At 47.6% G+C, this 20346-nt stretch overlaps 1 protein-coding gene across 1 annotated transcript in view; it reads right to left on the reverse strand.

Annotated features, from left to right (window-relative positions):
* The window catches only part of FBN3 (fibrillin 3), a 56404-nt gene that overhangs the window by 12658 nt on the left and 23400 nt on the right, over window positions 1-20346 (reverse strand). The window contains exons 11-19 of the mRNA XM_081846045.1: window positions 18940-19005; window positions 18470-18595; window positions 17046-17165; window positions 14177-14299; window positions 12707-12838; window positions 9712-9837; window positions 6376-6582; window positions 4376-4501; window positions 976-1098 (exon numbers count right to left, since the gene is read on the reverse strand). Of these exons, the coding sequence (XP_081702171.1) occupies window positions 976-1098; window positions 4376-4501; window positions 6376-6582; window positions 9712-9837; window positions 12707-12838; window positions 14177-14299; window positions 17046-17165; window positions 18470-18595; window positions 18940-19005 (1149 nt within the window). The remainder of the gene's footprint in view (window positions 1-975; window positions 1099-4375; window positions 4502-6375; window positions 6583-9711; window positions 9838-12706; window positions 12839-14176; window positions 14300-17045; window positions 17166-18469; window positions 18596-18939; window positions 19006-20346) is intronic.

The following is a 20346-nucleotide window of genomic DNA, read 5'->3' on the forward strand; positions in this document are numbered from 1 at the left end:
TCTGTTTGAAAAGCTCTCAGGAAGGAGAGTCCACAACCTCCCGAGGGAGACGGTTGCGCTGTTGAAAAGCTCTTACTGTCAGAAAGTTCATCCTGATGTTGAGTCTTGGGTTCGAGTCCTGAACCCCAGAGCAGAAGAACAACAGCTTGCTCCATCTCTCACATAACATGTAATTTCTCGCTCTGGCCATTCCTCACCTCACAGCGCCGGTGGCAGGTAAGTTAGGCCGAGGGACAGCGACTGGCCCCCGAGGTTCACAGCTGAGCGGGGATTTGAACCCTGGGTCTAGTCTGATGCTCTAACCACTACACCACACTGCTGCAAGAGTGCTTTAAAGGTAAGGTGTGGGTGTGGCCCATAGCTGTCAACTTACAGATTTGAAAATAAGGGACCAGCAGCCTTGAAAATAAGGGACCAGCAGCCAAAATAAGGGATTTTCCAAACACAGGTATGTTCGACTTCTGAGCCCCTCCGAGCCAAAGGCAGAAAGCCCGGCCAGCAGCCAAACGAAGCCTCAAGCGGTGGTTCCCACAGCGCAGCAACCCGGCAAAGGGGGCGCAGCAAGGGAAACCACCGTCACCTCTCCGCTGGGAAGCGCTGAGCAAAGGCGAGTCCCCAGGCAACGCGGCCAATTTGATCGGCACAAGGCATGCAAGCTCCACCCGCCAGTCGTTCTTAGACTCCTTATTGGATGAGCAATGCAGCCAAGCAACACAGTTGGAGCCTCCCTCCTCCCTGGCCGGCAGGGAGGGAGGGAGGGAGAGAAGCTGTTTCTTTGAAACCCGGGAAATTGAAGGGACATCATCAATAAGGGACAGCAGCGGGACATGGCGCTGGGATAAGGGGCTTTCCCACCAAATAAGGGACGCTTGACAGCTATGGTGTGGCCTGATCCTAGGGCCTTCCAGAGGCAGCTGGCATTTGCAAAGATCAAATCCATTTGGCACCCCAGCTTCTGCCCCAAGTTTTAGTTACCTTTGCAGGTCTTCCCATCTTCCTGCAGGATGTAACCTCTTGGGCAGGAACACTGGAAACTTCCTTCCGTGTTCTTGCAGATGAAGTTGCATGGCTTGGGCGACTGGTTGCATTCGTCTAGGTCTACGGTGAAGTAAATATGATATCACAGCAATAATAATAATAATAATAATAATAATAATAATAATAATAATAATATGTCAGCATCGCCATTGAGCCAGTGTCACGAACTGGACTCATGCACTTCAACCCTGACTGGGCTAGGCAAGCTGGGCAGCACTTCCAGAGACCACCTTTTTAACAGGAACAGGTCAAAGTGCTGTGGACTCACAGCTTAGAGGTGTGAGCACCGGATTCACTTCCACAATACAGTCATTGCACAGCAGAGTATAGCAGAGTCTGGCAGTGTATAAACGACTCGGAGAGCAGCTCTGTAGAATATCTTCTTTTATTCTATAACTACAACTATAATACAAAACTATATACAGAGCTAAATAGGTCTAAGCATAAATGAATGCTGCACTGAGTGTTTGCAGCTGCTCTTAGCAGCAACCTTATCTCTACACACGATCTCTAACACTCAGTCTCTCTCTCTCTCCGACACACTGACTAACTGACTGACTTGCTGCTGGAGCTGAATAAGTAGAAAGCAAAACACTGCTCCTCCTCTCTGGAGAATCAGCAGACTCGTCAGGAGATTCTTGGATATGGGAGGGGTGAAATCTCCTCATAATAAATGCCCTGCATTTCCCCCGGGCAGTTTCCAAAGTACAAAACCAACAACAAAACAAAAAAGAAGATGAAAACATAGAAACAGCAAAGTGCAATCAAACACTAACAGAATAAAAACAATATACACTCGTACCTTGGAAGTCGAATGGAATCCGTTCCAGAAAACCGTTCGACTTCTAAAACATTTGGAAACCAAGGCACGGCTTCCGATTAGCTGCAGGAAGCTCCTGCAGCCAATCGGAAGCCGTGTTGGATGTTCGAGTTCCAAAGAACGTTCGCAAACCAGAACACTCACTTCTGGGTTTGCGGCATTCGGGAGCCAAAGTGTTTGACTCGCAAGGCGTTTGACTTCCGAGGTACGATTGTATATGAAAGACCCATGAAAAATACAGATAAAAACAGGAATGAAAACTTCGCAGCAGCAGCCCTTTCCTTTAAAAGAGTCCGTTCCTAAAGGCATGTTGGAATAAAAAGGTGATCAGCTCCTGGCCGGACAACAAAGAGGAATCCCGTCTAACTTCTCTAGGCAGGGAGTTCCATAGTTCCCTGGGAGCAGCCACGACCGAGAAGGCCCTCTCCCGAATCCCCATTATTTTATTATTATTTTATCTAAATTGACCAGCCGGACCTTTCACCAGCATGCTCCAGGGTAAAGGTAAAGGGACCCCTGACCATTAGGTCCAGTCGTGACCGACTCTGAGGTTGTGGCACTCATCTCGCTTTACTGGCCGAGGGAGCCGGCGTACAGCTTCCGGGTCATGTGGCCAGCAGCACTAAGCCGCTTCTGGCAAACCAGAGCAGCACACGGAAACGCCGTTTTCCTTCCCGCCAGAGTGGTACCTATTTATCTACTTGGACTTTGAGGTGCTTTCGAACTGCTAGGTTGGCAGGAGCTGGGACCGAACAACGGCAGCTCACCCCATAGCGGGGATTCGAACCACCGACCTTCTGATTGGCAAGTCCTAGGCTCTGTGGTTTAACCCACAGCGCCACCCGCGTCCCTTAGGCTCCAGGGTGGGTTGCAACAATTCAAAATAGCTAAAAGAAATTGCCTCCAACTGAAAGCACACATCCCGGGCGACAGAGCAAAGAGGTGCTTTTTGCTGCTTCTAATCCAGGCATAGGCAAACTCGGCCCTCCAGATGTTTTGGGACTACAACTCCCATCATCCCTACCTAACAGGACCAGTGGTCAGGGATGATGGGTGTTGTAGTCCCAAAACGTCTGGAGGGCCGAGGTTGCCTATGCCTGTTCTAATCTGGAGCCAGCCCTGTTTGAGACTGTTCGGAAGTGTCTGGTGTTGTTGGGAAGCTGTCATTGGCTGGCCGGATGCAGAGGAGTGGGGGGGGGACACCACTTGGAGAACCCCCAAGGGAAGAAGGTTCAGAGCCCAGGGAGTGGTGGTGGAGCCATGGGGAGTGGTCAGAGGGAGAAGAGGGAGAAAACTGGAGGTGTTGAAAGCTGAAGGAGTAACAGGGTTTAGCGAGCAGGGAGATTCTGTGCCAGACAGCATTGCAGAATAAGGGGCTGGAGAGGAGGGGGAGGCCAAGAGACAGAGATGAGGCAGGTGATGAATTCAGGGTGCCTCCCTCTCCTGCTGCAACCAGCTCCTCTCCCTCGTTGTCTCCCAGAACCAGAAGAGGAATGAAGAAGGAGGAGCAAAGGCAGGCAAGGAGGAGACACTCAGATTGCCTGGGAGGGAACCGGCAGAGGAGGGGCCTTAGAGAGCAGCGGGAAAGTCCTCATTGGGGACAGTTGCTGTGATCACTAAGCCTGTTCTGGAAGGGTTAACTTCGCAGCCACCTTGTGAGTTATTGCTGACCCGATCCCGACACCCGCACATGAAGATTACAGTGGTACCTCGCAAGACGAATGCTTCGCAAGACGAAAAACTCGCAAAACGAAAGAGTTTTTCGGTTTTTGAGTTGCTTCGCAAGACGAATTTCCCTATGGGCTTGCTTCGCAAGACGAAAACGTCTTGCAAGTTTGTTTCCTTTTTCTTAAAACCGTTAATACCGAGGGTGCATTCAGGGGGTGCAGTTGCGACTTGATTTCGAGGAGCAACTCATAGCACGCGGTGTGGTAGCCTTTTTTGAGGTTTTTGAAGACTTTGGTGATTTTTGAAGCTTTTCCAAAATCCGTGCTTCGCAAGACGAAAATTTCGCAAGACGAAAAAACTCGCAGAACGAATTAATTTCAGCTTGCGAGGTACCACTGTAGAGTGGTGCCCCGCAAGACGAACGCCTCGCAAGACGGAAAACCCGCTAGACGAAAGGGTTTTCCGTTTTGGAGGTGCTTCGCAAAACAAATTTCTCTATGTCTTGCGACTTCCTGCGGGGTTTTTTCCCCTTTCCCCCCCTTTTCCTAAGCCGTTAAGCCGCTTATCAGCTGATCCGCTGATAAGCCGCTTATCAGCTGATTGCTAAAAGCCGCTAAACCGCTAATAGCGCTAATCCGCTAAGCTGTCAATGGGCTTGCTTTGCAAGACGAAAAAACCGCTATACGTAGAGCCTCACGGAACGGATTAATTTCGTCTTGCGAGGCACCACTGTACTCTCAAATTGCCAGGGACTTCCTAGGAATTTGGTTTGTATTTTGTGGGTGCAGAGGGAAGGACAACCTAGCTGCTGGCTCGAGCCAGGCTGCCTGCTTCCGCGAAAACCCTTACCCTGGCAAGATGTGCCGGTGATATCGTTGGTGTAGCCGAGCCGGCAATGGCAGCGGAACGAACCCATGCTGTTGATGCACTGGCCGTGTTTGCAGAGGTTGGGCAAGACTCTGCACTCGTCAATGTCTGCAGCAGGAGAGGAAAGGAGGAGATGGTTAGGATATGGTTACCAGATGTCCCCGTTTCCCGGGGACAGTCCACGGATTTACAAATCTGTCCCCGGACAAAATCCGTCCCCAGAATGTCCCCGGATTTCATTTAATGTCCCCGGATTTATATTTTAAGTGTTGTAGACCCTGCTCCGGCCAGCCGTTCCGTTCCCTCCCTCCCTGACCCCTGCTTCCCGTTTTTCTCTTCCAAAGGACTCACAACGTTCTGTGTTAGGATGCCAGAGAAAATGAGAAGTTGCCGACAATTGCTTATACAGTACTCAGAACGGAAATCAACCCGGCGATCGATTATTGCAATTGTTGTTCGATTTGCAAATGGCACGTAATTTATTACTCCCTCCCTCACCCCACCCCAATTTTATAATAATAAAAATTTTTTATTTATACCCCGCCCTCCCCAGCCAAGGCCGGGCTCAGGGCGGCTAACAAGCAATCATAAAAACAAGTTGAATGAATACAACTTAAAAACAAGATTAAAATACAACATTAAAATATTGAAATGCAGCCTCATCACAGGAGGAGAAAGGAAAAAGAAAAAAGAAAGAGGGGGAGGGAATCAAACTGGCTCCAAGCCAAAGGCCAGGCAGACCAACTCTGTCTTACAGGCCCTGCGGAAAGAAATCAGATCCTGCAGGGCCCTGGTCTCATGGGACAGAGCGTTCCACCAGGCTAGGGCCAGTGTTGAAAAGGCCCTGGCTCTGGTTGAAGCTAATCTGACTTCCTTAGGGCCCGGGACCACTAGGGTGTTGCTATTTATGGACATTGAGGCTCTCCGTGGGGCATACTGGGAGAGGCGGTCCCGTAGGTAGGGAATGAATGTTGTGTGATTGGTTCAACGGCACAAGACACATCATATGGGGACTTCCGGTGAGGGAAAATGGTGGGCACCACGGCAGCGAGCAGCTCTTGAAGCCAGCCAGAGCTAACTGCACTACCAGGCTGGCTCCGGGCTGCTGGGGTTGCTGAGGCTGCCGCTGCCACTGCCAAGGGGGAACTGGGGACGCCCTGCACGTCAACTGGGGGAACCGCTGACTCCCCCCCACAACCCAAATCGAGTACGCCCAGCCACCTGGTGAACTGCCCGCAGAGGAGAAGATATAATAATAATAATAATTTATTATTTGTATCCCGCCCATCTGGCTGGGTTTCCCCAGCCACTCTGGGCGGCTTCCACAGAGACCAAAAACACACTAAAATGTCACACATTAAAAACTTCCCTGAACAGGGCTGCCTTAAGATGTCTTCTGAAGGTCAGGTAGTTGTTTATTGCTTTGACATCTGATGGGAGGGCATTCCACAGGGCGGGCGCCACTACTGAGAAGGCCCTCTGCCTGGTTCCCTGTAGCTTTGCTTCTCACAATGAGGGAACCACCAGAAGGCCCTCGGAGCTGGACCTCAGCGTCCGGGCAGAATGATGGGGGTGGAGATGCTCCTTCAGGGATACTGCGCCATTTAGGGCTTTAAAGGTCAACACCAACACTTTGAATTGTGCTCGGAAACGTCCTGGGAGCCAATGTAGGGCTTTCGAGACCGGTGTTATGTGGTCTCAGCGGCCGCTCCCAGTCACCAGTCTAGCTGCCGCATTCTGGATTAGTTGTAGTTTCTGGGTCACCTTCAAAGGTAGCCCGACTTTTTAAAAAACAACATTTTTTAATATATTTTTTTCTCCTTTCAAAAAAAAAAAGTGTCCCCGGATTCTTTGGAAAAAAATCTGATAACCTTAGGTTAGGATCATCACCAATGCAAAGCCAGTTGCGGTCAGGGAGAGCGTGGGGGGGGGGGCCTCAGAGACTTTGCCCACGGATCCTGCCCCCTGCTTGACAGGCTCACCTCTCCCGTCAGTTGCGTAGCCTGGCCCATGCGGGCACATTTTCTTGTACTGGGCGGTAGCAGGAAAGGGGCAGAGTTCGCATTGGGGGCCCCAGCCCCGCCCTCCATTGCAGCAGCACTCCGATTTCGTGACCTGGTGCCGGTTGGTCGAGGACATCTGGCACATGGTCTGCAGCACCTCGGTGAAGCAGAATCCTTGGCGGGTGTCTGGGAAGGGGAGAGGAAGAGATCGGCAGTCAGTGGCGTAGCGGGGTGTGTGCCCCGGGCACAAAATTACCAGGGGCGAAAATTTCAAAAGGGGGGAAAAAAACAGCATGTCCTCCGTCTGTGCCTCACTCAAGAGGCAGGGAGCACCTCAATTTCCACTCTTTCCCCCCTCCCCAAACCTTCGGTTCTTCCATCAGGTCAAAGGCACATATTTTGTTCGGCTGTTTATATTATTGTTTTGTTTCGTTTCGTTTTCAAATTCTTCCGATGGCTACTATCCGCATCAAACTGACGTTGGAAAGGGAGAAATGGATGGTGGGGGCTGATCAAGGAGGTGGGCGGGCTGCAATTGCCTCGCTGGTGCCGTCACAGGTTGGTGGAACAATACCGGTCTTGTCCCGGGCACTGGCAACCCACGCTAGGCAACTGTAGGCTGTTAGCAGAGTGCGCCACCGAACCTGCTGTGGGACCAAACAACTAGGTGGGATGATAATAATAATAATAATAATAATTTATTATTTGTACCCCGCCCATCTGGCTGGGTTTCCCCAGCCACTCTGGGGATGAGAGCTGGGGAGAGCGTGGGAGGGGCCCAAGTGGTCCTCTCGTCCACCCCCCTGCTGTGCAGGAGTAGCTTGTATTTACTGGGGGCGGATAAAACACAGAGAAAGAGAAAAGGAGACCTGGCCTTCTATGCTGGTATTGTAATTCTTTATATAAACATATATTTAATGATATGGTGTGGAATACAACACAGAAATCTTGACTGATGCACGGCCATGCCAGTCCTGCTTTCTTGTCATGTTTAATTCAACACACACATCTGGGAATGGGTAAAATTCCCAAATCCTAAATTTCTGCCACTTCATTCTACAGAAACACAGGTGACCACTGATAAAATAGAATCATATTGTCAGAGCCACCCGTGGTCCCAGCTCACAAGAGACGAAAGTCCAGTCCGGCTTATGTACAAAAGCTTTTATTGAAGAACATTCTTAGCTTTACATCCGAGCTCCGTGGCTCTACGTCTGTTACGCTTAGACCGCCGAAGTCCCCTCTGAGTCAGTCCCGCCTCTACACCAGTTTAAGAGGCTTGTACTGGTCCACCTCTTCCTCTCCTTCCTTTTCCGTAGGGTCTTTCTGCCCCCCTGTGTTCTCTCCCTTCGGGACTCTCCAGAGGCTGAATCCTCTGCCGCCTCCCCCCCCCTCCTTCGGGCTTTGGGACCAGGCTCCTCCCCAGGACTCTCTTCATTTCCGCGCGCCTCCCATTTTGAACTTGGCGCGCGTACGTTGCTCCTGACCTTCCCTTCGACAGTTACACTCCCCTCGATACTACTTTCCTCCCCTTCCGGCAGGACGTTTTGCCCTGATCTCCTTCCCCTCTCTGCTTCCTGTTCTGCTCCTTCTGACACACTGGTCACTCCTCCCCCCTCACTCCGTTCCAGCGGAGCAGCCGGTCCCGCTCTCCAACTCCCACTGGGGGTTCCCCCTTCGTTTCCCTGCTCCTGACTGCTTCCCCCTCTAGCTCCCCTTGGCTTGACCAGGGGGGCTCCCTTTTGGGAGTCCTCCGATTCACTGGACGGACTCATGGACAATCTTGGGTCATTGTCGTCCTCTTCCTCGTCACCCTGGAATCCTTCCCCCTCGCTCTCTGTCTCCTCCCTCATCTGCGCCTCTCTCCCTGAACCCCTGATACATATAATTGTACTACTACTGCTACTACTAATTTATTTATACCCCGCCCATCTGGCTGGGTTTCCCCAGCCACTCTGGGCAGCACTCAACAGAACATTAAAAACAGAATAAAACTTCAAACATTAAAAACTTCCCTAAACAGGGCTGCCTTCAGATGTCTTCTAAAAGTCAGATAGTTGTTTCTTTCCTTGACATCTGATGGGAGGGCGCCACTACCGAGAAGGCCCTCTGCTTGGTTCCCTGTTACCCTTATAGAGCTGTTGGGTTTTTTGTTTTTGTTTTTATTATGTATTTTGTGGTTTTATATCTTGATTGTATTATGTGAACCGCCCTGAGAGGGAGGTATATAAATTCATTTTTTTTTAAAAAAAAGGTCTAGCCCAACCCCCTATCTGGGACGCGGGTGGCGCTGTGGGTTAAACCACTGAGCCTAGGACTTGCCGATCAGAAGGTCGGCGGTTCGAATCCCTGTGACGGGGTGAGCTCCCGTTGCTCGGTCCCTGCTCCTGCCAACTTAGCAGTTCGAAAGCACGTCAAAGTGCAAGTAGATAGATAGGTCCCGCTCCGGCGGGAAGGTGAACAGTGTTTCCGTGCGCTGCTCTGGTTCGCCAGAGGCGGCTTAGTCTGCTGGCCACATGACCCGGAAGCTGTACACCGGCTCCCTTGGCCAGTAATAATAATAATAATAATAATAATAATAATAATAATAATAATAATAATAATAATTTATTTATACCCCGCCCATCTGGCTGGGCCTCCCCAAAACCAAATAGAAACCAAAAATACAGTAAAATATCACACATTAAAAACTTCCCTGAACAGGGCTGCCTTAAGATGTTTTCTGAATGTCAGGTAGTTGTTTATCGCTTTGACATCTGCTGGAAGGGCGTTCCACAGGGCGGGCGCCACCACCGAGAAGGCCCTCTGCCTGGTTCCCTGTAGCTTTGCTTCTCGCAATGAGGGAACCGCCAGAAGGCCCTCGGTGCTGGACCTCAGTAAAGGACCCCAGTAAAGCGAGATGAGGACTGCAACCCCAGAATCGGTTGCGACTGGACCTAATGGTCAGGGGTCCCTTTACCTTTACCTTTAGCCCAACCCCCTACAATGCTGCCTAATGGCACCCATGGGGGAGTGACGCTGATGGGCGGAGCCTCATTATGTCTGGTGGCTTAGAGGCGGAGCCTGATGTCACAGGGGGCGGGGCCAATGGCACAATCCTCTCACCCCTCCCAAATCTGCCTCTGCCCTCAATTCTCACCCCTCAGGAAGAGGAGAAGTTCAAACTCCCCCAGTGCTTACAACGCAATGCCTGTGAGCTGGAAACATGGCCAGGCTATCCTCTGACGACTGCAGCCGCCTCATCGAGGCCACCACGAGACGACTGCAACTGAAAGCTGAAGGGGAAGCTGCTGGGTGAGAACCGTCATCGCTTACCAAGGCACTCGGTGCCGGAGGGGCTGCTCTGGAATCCTTCGTTGCAGTCGCATTGGTAGCTACCCACGGAATTGACACAGCGCCCATTTGGGCAGATTCCTGGCTTGGTGCGGCACTCGTTCTCATCTGAGGGCAGCAAAGAATGAAAAGGAAGAGGTTAGAAGTTGGACAAAGAGTGAGCTTCACGTTTGTTATGGGCTGGTTCAGTGGCCATGAGGTTGAACTATACATCTGAGGGGCAAATTTATCTCCCTGGGACGTCAAAGCACCACACAGGGATTTAAGTAGAACTACTTGTAAGCTCAACATCAAAAAAACCGAAGATCATGGCCACTGGTCCCATCACCTCCTGGCAAATAGGAGGGGAAGAAATGGAGGCAGTGAGAGATTTTACTTTCTTGGGCTCCATGATCACTGCAGATGGTGACAGCAGCCACGATATTAAAAGACGCCTGCTCCTTGGGAGAAAAGTGATGACAAACCTGGGCAGCATCTTAAAAAGCAGAGACATCACCTTGCCAACAAAAGTCCGTATAGTTCAAGCTATGGTTTCCCCAGTAGTGATGTATGGAAGTGAAAGCTGGACCATCAAGAAGGCTGATCGCTGAAGGATTGATGCTTTTGAATTATGGTGCTGGAGGAGACTCTTGAGAGTCCCCTGGACTGCAAGAAGATCAAACCAATCCATTCTGAAGGAAATCAGCCCTGAGTGCTCACTGGAAGGACAGATCCTGAAGCTGAGGCTCCAAGACTTTGGCCACCTCATGAGAAGAAAAGACTCCCTGGGAAAGACCCTGAAGTTGGGAAAGATGGAGGGCACAAGGAGAAGGGGACAACAGAGGACGAGATGGTGGGACAGTGTTCTCGAAGCTACGAACATGAGCCTGACCAAACTGCGGGAGGCAGTGGAAGACAGGAGTGCCTGGCGTGCTCTGGTCCAGGGGGTCATGAAGAGTCGGACACGACTAAACGACTAAACAACAACTTGTAAGTACCAAATTGGCCTAGGAGTAAAATAGGTTGAATTGAATTATGAACTGAGAACAGTATGAAAAGAAAGAAAGATGTTAATGGAATAAGTTAATTTTTTTTGAAAGTGGATATTGGAAAACTGCTAAAATGAGTATCATGGAAACACAGTTAGGGGGGATCTGAGGAAGTCACTTAACAATGTTATTTAAATTGGGATTTTAACAGCTAAGATATATGTCTGTTTGTCTATTGTAATGATTTTCTTTTGTGTTTACTATAAATTTGGAAAACTAATATTTTTTTTTGAAAAAACAAAACAAAATAAAGCACCACACAGCACTTGCAAACCTGATCTGAGTTAATAATAATAATAATAATAATAATAATAATAATAATAATAATAATAATTTATTTATACCCTACCTATCTGGCTGGGTTTCCAGAGCCATTCTGGGCAGCTTCCAACAAAGTATTAAATTACAGAGTTAACTCCACTCCAGCTGTCTTTTGGAAAGAAGCACAGCTCCCATGACTCTGTATGAAATTACCGTACAGTGGTGCCTCGCAAGACGAAATTAATCCGTTCCGCGAGTCTCTTCGTCTTGCGGTTTTTTCGTCTTGCGAAGCACGGCTATTAGCGGCTTAGCGGCTATTAGCGGCTTAGTGGCTTAGTGGCTATTAGCGGCTTAGTGGCTTAGCGGCTATTAACGGCTTAGCGGCTATTAATGGCTTAGCGGCTTAGCAGCTTTAAGAAAAAGGAAACAAACTCGCAAGAACTCACAAGACGTTTCGTCTTGTGAAGCAAGCCCATAGGGAAATTCGTCTTGCAGAACGACTCAAAAGACGGAAAACTCTTTCGTCTTGCGCGTTTTTCGTCTTGCGAGGCATTCGTCTTGCGAGGTACCACTGTATTTTTTGCTCTATAAGACTCACTTTTCCCCTCCTAAAAAGTAAGGGGAAATGTGTGTGCGTCTTACGGAGCGAATGCAGGCTCCGCAGCTATCCCAGAAGCCAGAACAGCAAGAGGGATTGCTGCTTTCACTGCGCAGCGATCCCTCTTGCTGCTCTGGCTTCTGAGATTCAGAATATTTTTTTGCTTGTTTTCCTCCTCCAAAAACTAGGTGCGTCTTATAGAGCGAAAAATACAGTATACAGAACTTTCCAAAGGCCGAATGCAGAAACAAGACATTTATATTCCACCAAGTGACGGTTTCCTTAAATGTAGCCTTTACGTTATGCATGCAATCGAGGTCAAGTGCGATATGAGATGCCCCAAAAGTTTGGTCCAAATATCCCTTTGTTCAATAAAGAGGGGTGCGGCAGGAGGACTTGATGCAAATAAAATAGGCAAATAAAAAAAGAGCCCTTCTGGACCCAGAGGTTTCAACAGGGTCCTGCCCATGTGTTTCCGTCGCAGTCATGTGGACTAGAATGCTGTGGCTTTGAAAAGAAGTCAATGAAGACACAAGACCTACCCACCGTGGAAGAATGGCAGATGCAAGTAATGGACTATATGGAAATGGCGGAAATGACTGGCAGAATCCGAGACCAGGGAGAAGGGTTGGTGGAAGAAGGTTGGAAGAAATTTAAAATTTATTTACAGAAACACTGTAAAATTTTTGAATGTTGATGACACTGAAATGAAATAAAGGGGTTCTAGTAATAAGGTAAAATAAGAATATGCAAGAATGGATTGGTATTAGACGAAAATTTGAAATTATAATATGCGAGGAAAAATAACTAAGGATAAACAAATAAGATATGCATTTGCTGAACCAATTTCTAAATGGAATACAAAAAAGGGAGGTGTGAGGAAGTCAGGAAAATAAGTTAACGAATGGTGAGAAATTAAAAAGAGGGATTTTTATTTTTTATTTTTCTTTATATGTTAAATGTTTGTATTTTTGTATTTCTGTGTTTTTCTTCTGCCTTTTTATCTATCATCTTAACATTTTTCTTCTTGTTAAAAACTTAATAAAATATCATAAAAAAGAAGAAAAGAAGTCAATGAAAACGGGGCCACCTGTGCAGCCTTCGCCATCAGGCCGACGCTGCATGCCGGGGGGGCAGATGCAAGCGAAAGTTCCGATCAGGTTCTTGCACATCATCCCATGCGATTCACAGTCGTGCATGCCTTCGGCGCATTCGTCCAAATCTGCAGGGAAAGGGGTAAATAAGGATAATAGTAATTTATTAATTATACCCTGCCCACGCGGGTGGCGATGTGGATTAAACCACAGAGCCCTAGAACCTGCCGATCAGAAGGAATTTCACTATTCATATACTTCTTCTTAACTGTATTTCAGTTCAGCAATGACTTTGATAAAATACATGTTTTGCTTGGTGCAAATGGCTCTAGATACCTATTAGGTCCATAAATTACCATATACCTAAATCCGGCCCTGGTAGCAAGTACTAGGGAGATAAAGGAGTTATATGAAATAGGGATTATTGAAAAAGCTACAGTAGAAAAGGTTAATAATAGGACCCACAGAGGGGAAGGAGGGAAGTCCAGATATTCAGAAGAAACTTTAAATGTCCATGTATATGGTTGTATTGTTATAATTTTATACTTGTAAAATCAAATAAAAATATTGTGGGGATAAGCAAGCAAGCATAAGGGACACGGGTGCTGCTCTGAGTGAAACTACAGAGCCTAGGACTTGCCGATCGGAAGGTCGGCGGTTCGAACCCCCACGACGGGGTGAGCTCCCGTTGCTCGGTCCCTGCTCCTGCCAACCTAGCAGTCAAAGTGCAAGTAGATAAATAGGTACTGCTCCGGCGGGAAGGTAAAGGGCATTTCTGTGCGCTGCTCTGGTTTGCCAGAAGCGGCTTAGTCCTGCTGGCCACATGACCCGGAAGCTGTACGCTGGCTCCCTCGGCCAATAAAGCGAGATGAGCGCCGCAACCCCAGAGTCGGCCATGCCTTGACCTAATGGGCAGGGGTCCCTTTATCTTTACCTTTACCCTGCCCATCTGGCGGGGCTTCCCCAGCCACTCTGGGCGGCTTACAACAAAATATTAAAAGACTGTAATACACCAAACATTAAAAGCTTCCCTAAAGAGGGCTGCCTTCAGATGTCTTCTAAAAGTCTGGTAGTTGTTGTTCTCTTTGACATCTGGTGGGAGGGCGTTCCTCAGGGCGGGCGCCACCACCGAGAAGGCCCTCTGCCTGGTTCCCTGTAACCTCACTTCTCGCAGGGAGGGAATCGCCAGAAGGCCCTCGGCGCTGGACCTCAGTGTCCGGGCAGAACGATGGGGGTGGAGACGCACGAGAGCATAGGCTCAGAAGCAGAACATCATTTTGGAGCACAGAACGTCCCGGGTTCAAAATCCCTGCCACCGTCAATATAGGGCTGGTAACGTCCTCTGCCTGGAACACCTTTGGGGGTTGCTGCCAGCCAGTGCCGGCAGCACTGAACTAGATGTAGCAATGGAAGATGCAGATAGGCAGAGCCAATCTAGGGAACATTTTGTTGCCCTTCCTCCTCACCTTTGCACATCCTCCTGTCGTCTCGCAGAGTGTAGCCGGACGGGCAGGTGCAGTCGTAGGAGCCGAGGGCATTGATGCAGCGGAAAGCACAGAGTAGCGGGTTCAAGGCGCACTCATTGATATCTGTGCAGGAGAGAGGGATGGGGTCAGGTAAAAGGGATTGCCACAGCCATTTTTTTAATGTACAATTCTTATTCATAGAATGATAGAATCATAGAGTTGGAAGAGACCACAAGGGCCATCGAGTCCAACCCCCTGCCAAGCAGGAAACACCATCAGAGCACTCCTGACATATGGTTGTCAAGCCTCTGCTTAAAGACCTCCAAAGAAGGAGACTCCACCACACTCCTTGGCAGCAAATTCCACTGTCCAACAGCTCTTACTGTCAGGAAGTTCCTCCTAATGTTTAGGTGGAATCTTCTTTCTTGTAGTTTGGATCCATTGCTCCGTGTCCGCTTCTCTGGAGCAGCAGAAAACAACCTTTCTCCCTCCTCTGTGTGACATCCTTTTATATATTTGAACATGGCTATCATATCACCCCTTAACCTCCTCTTCTCCAGGCTAAACATGCCCAGCTCCCTTAGCCGTTCCTCATAAGGCATCGTTTCCAGGCCTTTGACCATTTTGGTTGCCCTCCTCTGGACACGTTCCAGTTTGTCAGTGTCCTTCTTGAACTGTGGTGCCCAGAACTGGACACAGTACTCAACAGTATTCAATTTTCTAATTCACATTTCAAAATATTCATTCAAACAACCTTAAAATATCAATGACTTCCCTTCTTCTCCTTCCGCGGTTCATTTTGCATACCATAGGTAAAGGGACCCCTGACCATTAGGTCCAGTCGTGGCCGACTCTGGGGTTGTGGCACTCATCTCGCTTTACTGGCCGAGGGAGCTGGCGTACAGCTTCCAGGTCATGTGGCCAGCATGACTAAGCCGCTTCTGGCGAACCAGAGCAGCGCACGGAAACGCCGTTTACCTTCCCGCCGGAGGGGTACCTATTTATCTACTTGCACTTTGATGTGCTTTTGAACTGCTAGGTTGGCAGGAGCAGGGACCGAGCAACGGGAGCTCACCCCGTCATTGCGGGGATTCGAACTGCAGACCTTCTGATCGGCAAGCCCTAGGCTCTGTGGTTTAACCCACGGCGCCACCTGCATCCCCTTGCATACTTTACACCCTTTCATATTTTACAGGAACTAAACCATTCAGTAATCCATTGTTCCATCCATCAAAACTTATCTACACTGTTGAATTTATCTGAATGCTACCAGCGTTTTTAAATGAACACAATTTACACCCATATACTCAGTAAACATTTCCTTCTTTAAACGTACATTCTTTTTGTTCTCTTATTCTATACGTTAATCTCCAAGCTGAGCATTTTCCATCTGTTTAAGTTGCCATTCTTCTTTGGTTGGGACCAAATAGGTACCGTGCGCTGCTCTGGTTCGCCAGTAGCGGCTTAGTCCTGCTGGCCACATGACTTGGAAGCTGTACGCTGGCTTCCTCGGCCAATAAAGCGAGATGAGCACCACAACCCCAGAGTTGGCCACGACTGGACCTAATGGTCAGGGGTCCCTTTACCTTTACCTTTAAGCAAACTAAGGCCTGGGGGCCGGATCTGGCCCAATTACCTTCTAAATCCGGCCTGCGGACGGTCTGGGAATCAGTGTGTTTTTACATGAGTAGAATGTGCCCTTTTATTTCCAAAGCATCTCTGGGTTATTTGTGTGGCCTGCCTGGTGTTTTTACATGAGTAGAATGTGTGCTTTTATTTAAAATGCATCTCTGGTTTATTTGTGGGCATAGGAATTCATTCATTATTATTATCTTTCTTTTTTTAAAAAAATAATATTTATTACTTTTAAAGCTTACAAAAAAGAAAAAGAAGAAAGAAGACAAAAGAACAAAAAAAAAAAGAACAAAAAAGAGAAAAAACAATACAATACAATATATAAACAATACAAAACACAACCTTAACACATTAAACTGACACAATAAACTAAACCAAACGAAACAAAAACAATTTAAAAACATACATCACACCTTTTCCATATTCTATCTTTCATTCCCTTGTGTCCTCGACCTCCTCTCACCTCCCAATTGCATTCCACTTCCATTAATTGTTTCAGCAATTCCTTTCCATCTTTCTCTATTTTCTATCATATAAATGTCTTAACATATTTTAATCTTATTTCCATTAAAATTAGTATACTTATTTAAGCTTAACTCCTTATAGCATTTCTACTAAAGCCATAAAATTTCATTCCAACATTTTTCTATCACTCATTAATTTTACAATATTTCTATATATATTATATATAATATAATATATAATATAATTATATATAATTTATAAATTATATATATAAATATATAAATTATATATAATATATATGATTTCTATATATATTATATAGAATATATTATTATATTATATATAATAATATATTATATTATATATTATATTATATATAATAATATAATAATTATTATACTATATATAATAATATATAGAAAATATATAGAAAATAATAAATAGAAATATATATATATATATATATTCTATATATTCTAATATATATTCTATATATATTGTAATATATAGTCTCTCTCTCTCTCTCTCTCTCTCTCTCTCTCTCTCTCTTATAGAATATATATATATATTATTTTTCAAAATATAGTCTGACCCTCCCTACAAGTTCTGAGGGACAGTGGACCGGCCCCCCGCTGAAAAAGATTCCTGACCCCCCGATTTAATACAACCCCTGGCAACGCAGGAATATGCAGCTGCCACATAATAACATGCCAATAAAAACAGCATCAAACCCTCAAGCAAACCCACCACCCTGCAAAGCCCCACTAACCTTCGCAGGTCATCATAGGTCCCGGCTCAAACCCCTCCCCGCAAACGCACTCGAAGCCCCCCACCACATTGGTGCATGTCCCATTGCCGCAGGGGTTCCCGATGGAGCACTCGTCCGTGTCTGGGGTGGCAGGGAAGGAAGAGGAGATAAATGAAAACATCAATATTGGCAAGAGCGGTGGCAAGAGCACTCACCCGGGGTCTATGGTCCTTTGGAGAATCGAGACGCAGCGGAGACTGTCGAAGCTTTTAGAAATATGCTTTGTTCACCTATTTACTCCTTTCGTCTGCACGCAGGGAGCCCAGATCTTATTTTTTTTTTTAAATAATTTTTATTAAGGTTTTCCAAATTAAAACAAATTAAATCCAATTTATAAACTTTTTCCAATAACTAGGACTTCCCCTCCCCACCCCCTCATGTATTCCAAATCTTCCAAATAAACAATTAGGTTCAACAAATTCTTATCCCCAAGATCTTACAGCATGCTTATTTCAAGAGGGGCTTGTCCCTCATAGTAGTGCAGCCAGCCTTCGGCCAGCCTGCCCAAGATGGATCCTGGCAGTGGCAGAGCTTCAAGCTCTGGGGGGGGGGGGGGGGCAGAGACCAGGCGGGTGTGTGGCTGATGGGCGTCCCGGGGCATCACACGCTGCCCACAGGGGTGTGGCACGTGTCCTGGGGGCGTTGGGCGCTGTCTGTGTACCTTGGTTCCCGAATGCCAAAAACCCGGAAATAACTGTTCCGGTTTTCAAACGTTTTTTGGAAGTCGAACGTCTGATGTGGCTGTCGGCTATTGTTTCCGGGGCGCCTGCACCAACCAGAAGCTGCACCTTGGTTTTCGAACATTTCGGAAGGCAAAACGGACTTCCGGAACGGATTAAGTTTAGCGCTTCTGTTTCTGCTATTTATTTTGTGTTTTCATTTCTGAGGCTTTTTCAGTTCATTTGTTTTTGTGACTGTGTGGAACCCAGTGATTGACTGATTGATTGATGGATGGATTGATTGATTGTGTGACTGTGGAAATGGATAAAAAAACCCCATCCCAACAATGGCTATCATCAGTGCAGGTAAGAAATGTTTTTTTAACTTTTTAAATCATCTACAATACTGTCTTATTTATTTTACAGTACATTGATTATTGCTTTCATTTTATGGATCAATGGTCTCGTTAGATAGTAAAATTCATGTTCATTTGCTGTTTTAGGGGTTGTTTTTAAAAGTCTGGAACGGATTAATCCATTTCGCATTGCTTTCTATGGGAAAGCGTGCCTCGGTTTTGGAACGCTTTGGTTTTGGAACGGACTTCCGGAATGGATTAAGTTTGAGAACCGAGGGACCGCTGTACATATGGGGAAAGGTGACAAAGTGGTATTTAGGTATCCCACTCCTACCTGTTCTGCATCCCATATACATTAACCCCCACTCACCCACACAGTTTACTCCAGTGTAGTCGAGGTTGTAGCCAAAGGGGCACTCGCAACGGAACGAGCCATCCGTGTTTATGCAGTTCCCGTTGATGCAGATGCCGGGATTTTCGGAGCACTCGTTCACATCTAGAAAGGGAGCAACATTGTGAACAGTGCAATAAAGTCCTCTGCCTGCTCCGTGGTTGGGGACAAGCATGCATGGATCCTGAGGCCCACAGGTTTCCCAGTCCACGATCGGAGGGCCAGGACCCAAACCGAGGGATTCAAGTGTCGAGAAATGAGATTCCGACTCGACGAGTAGAATCGCAGAGTCTGAAGGGGGTGACTCGAGGCTCATCTAGCCCCAACCCCTTGCAATCACAGCTAAGGAATCCCATTTGGCCTTTGCTTAAAAGGCCGAGAGTATCTGGGGAGAGCATTCCACAATCAAGGAGCCACCACCGAAAAGGCCCTGTTCTCTTGTTACTCACCTTCCCTGGTATCGCCGGGTCCAGGAATCGCACCGTGACCGTAAGGGCACAGCTCCTGGAAAGCAACTGCAGAGAGAGAGGGGAAACGAAGCATGCTTATTTTGCTCTTTGGTTTCAATGGGTCTACTCTGAGCAGGGCTAAGTTGTGAAAACCCATGGTGCTTTTATCTGCCGCTATCACCTTGCCAACAAAGGTCCGTATAGTTAAAGCTATGGTTTTCCCAGTAGTGATGTATGGAAGTGAGAGCTGGACCATCAAGAAGGCTGATCGCCGAAGAATGGATGCTTTTGAATTCTGGTGCTGGAGGAGACTCTTGAGAGTCCCATGGACTGCAAGAAGATCAAACCTCTCCATTCTGAAGGAAATCAGCCCTGAGTGCTCACTGGAAGGACAGATCCTGAAGCTGAGGCTCCAAGACTTTGGCCACCTCATGAGAAGAGAAGACTCCCTGGGAAAGACTCTGATGCTGGGAAAGATGGAGGGCACAAGGAGAAAGGGGACGACAGAGGACGAGATGGTGGGACAGTGCTCTTGAAGCTACCAGCATGAGTTTGACCAAACTGCGGGAGGCAGTGGAAGACAGGAGGGCCTGGCGTGCTCTGGTCCAGGGGGTCACGAAGAGGCGGACACGACTAAACAAAAACAAATCTTATTTGGGCTTTTCGTGTTGCAGCTCTGGGTCTCTGGAATGAATTACCAGTGGAAATCAGAGAGAAGGCCAGTCTGAGGTTGTTTAGGTGCACACAGAAGACGCCTGGATTGTGTGCTTGCTGACATTAAGCCATACAGTGGTGCCCCGCAAGACGAATGCCTCGCAAGACGGAAAACCCGCTAGACGAAAGGGTTTTCCGTTTTGGAGGCGCTTCGCAAAACGAATTTCCCTATGGGCTTGCTTCGCAAGACGAAAATGTCTTGCGAGTTCCTGCGGGTTTTTTCCCCTTCCCCCCCTTTTTCTAAGCCGCTAAGCCGCTTATCAGCTGATCCGCTAAACCGCTAAGCCGCTAATGTGCTTGCTTCGCAAGATGAAAAAACCGCAAGACGAAGAGACTCGCAGAACGGATTCTTTTCATCTTGCGAGGCACCACTGTACTCAGAAGAGCACCGCTGAGTCTAGACTTTAAATGCATTCAGGTCAATCGTCTGCTCTGAGTGTGACTTGGTTGGTTGCATCTGCCTGTCTGTCTCTGCGGATGATCACATGAGCTCATGGCTTCCAACAGTTCTCTGATGAAAATAGGGGCGTTCTATTCCACACCCTCCAACGTTTCCCCCATGAAAAGAGGGACGTCCTATTCCATCCCCTCCAATGTTTCTCCCATGAAAATTTTGTTGTTTAGTCATTTAGTCGTGCCCGACTCTTCGTGACCCCATGGACCAGAGCACACCAGGCACTCCTGTCATAAAAA

The sequence above is a fragment of the Podarcis erhardii genome, assembly GCF_964252035.2.
Source record: "Podarcis erhardii genome assembly, chromosome: 18".
Lineage (NCBI taxonomy): Eukaryota > Metazoa > Chordata > Lepidosauria > Squamata > Lacertidae > Podarcis > Podarcis erhardii.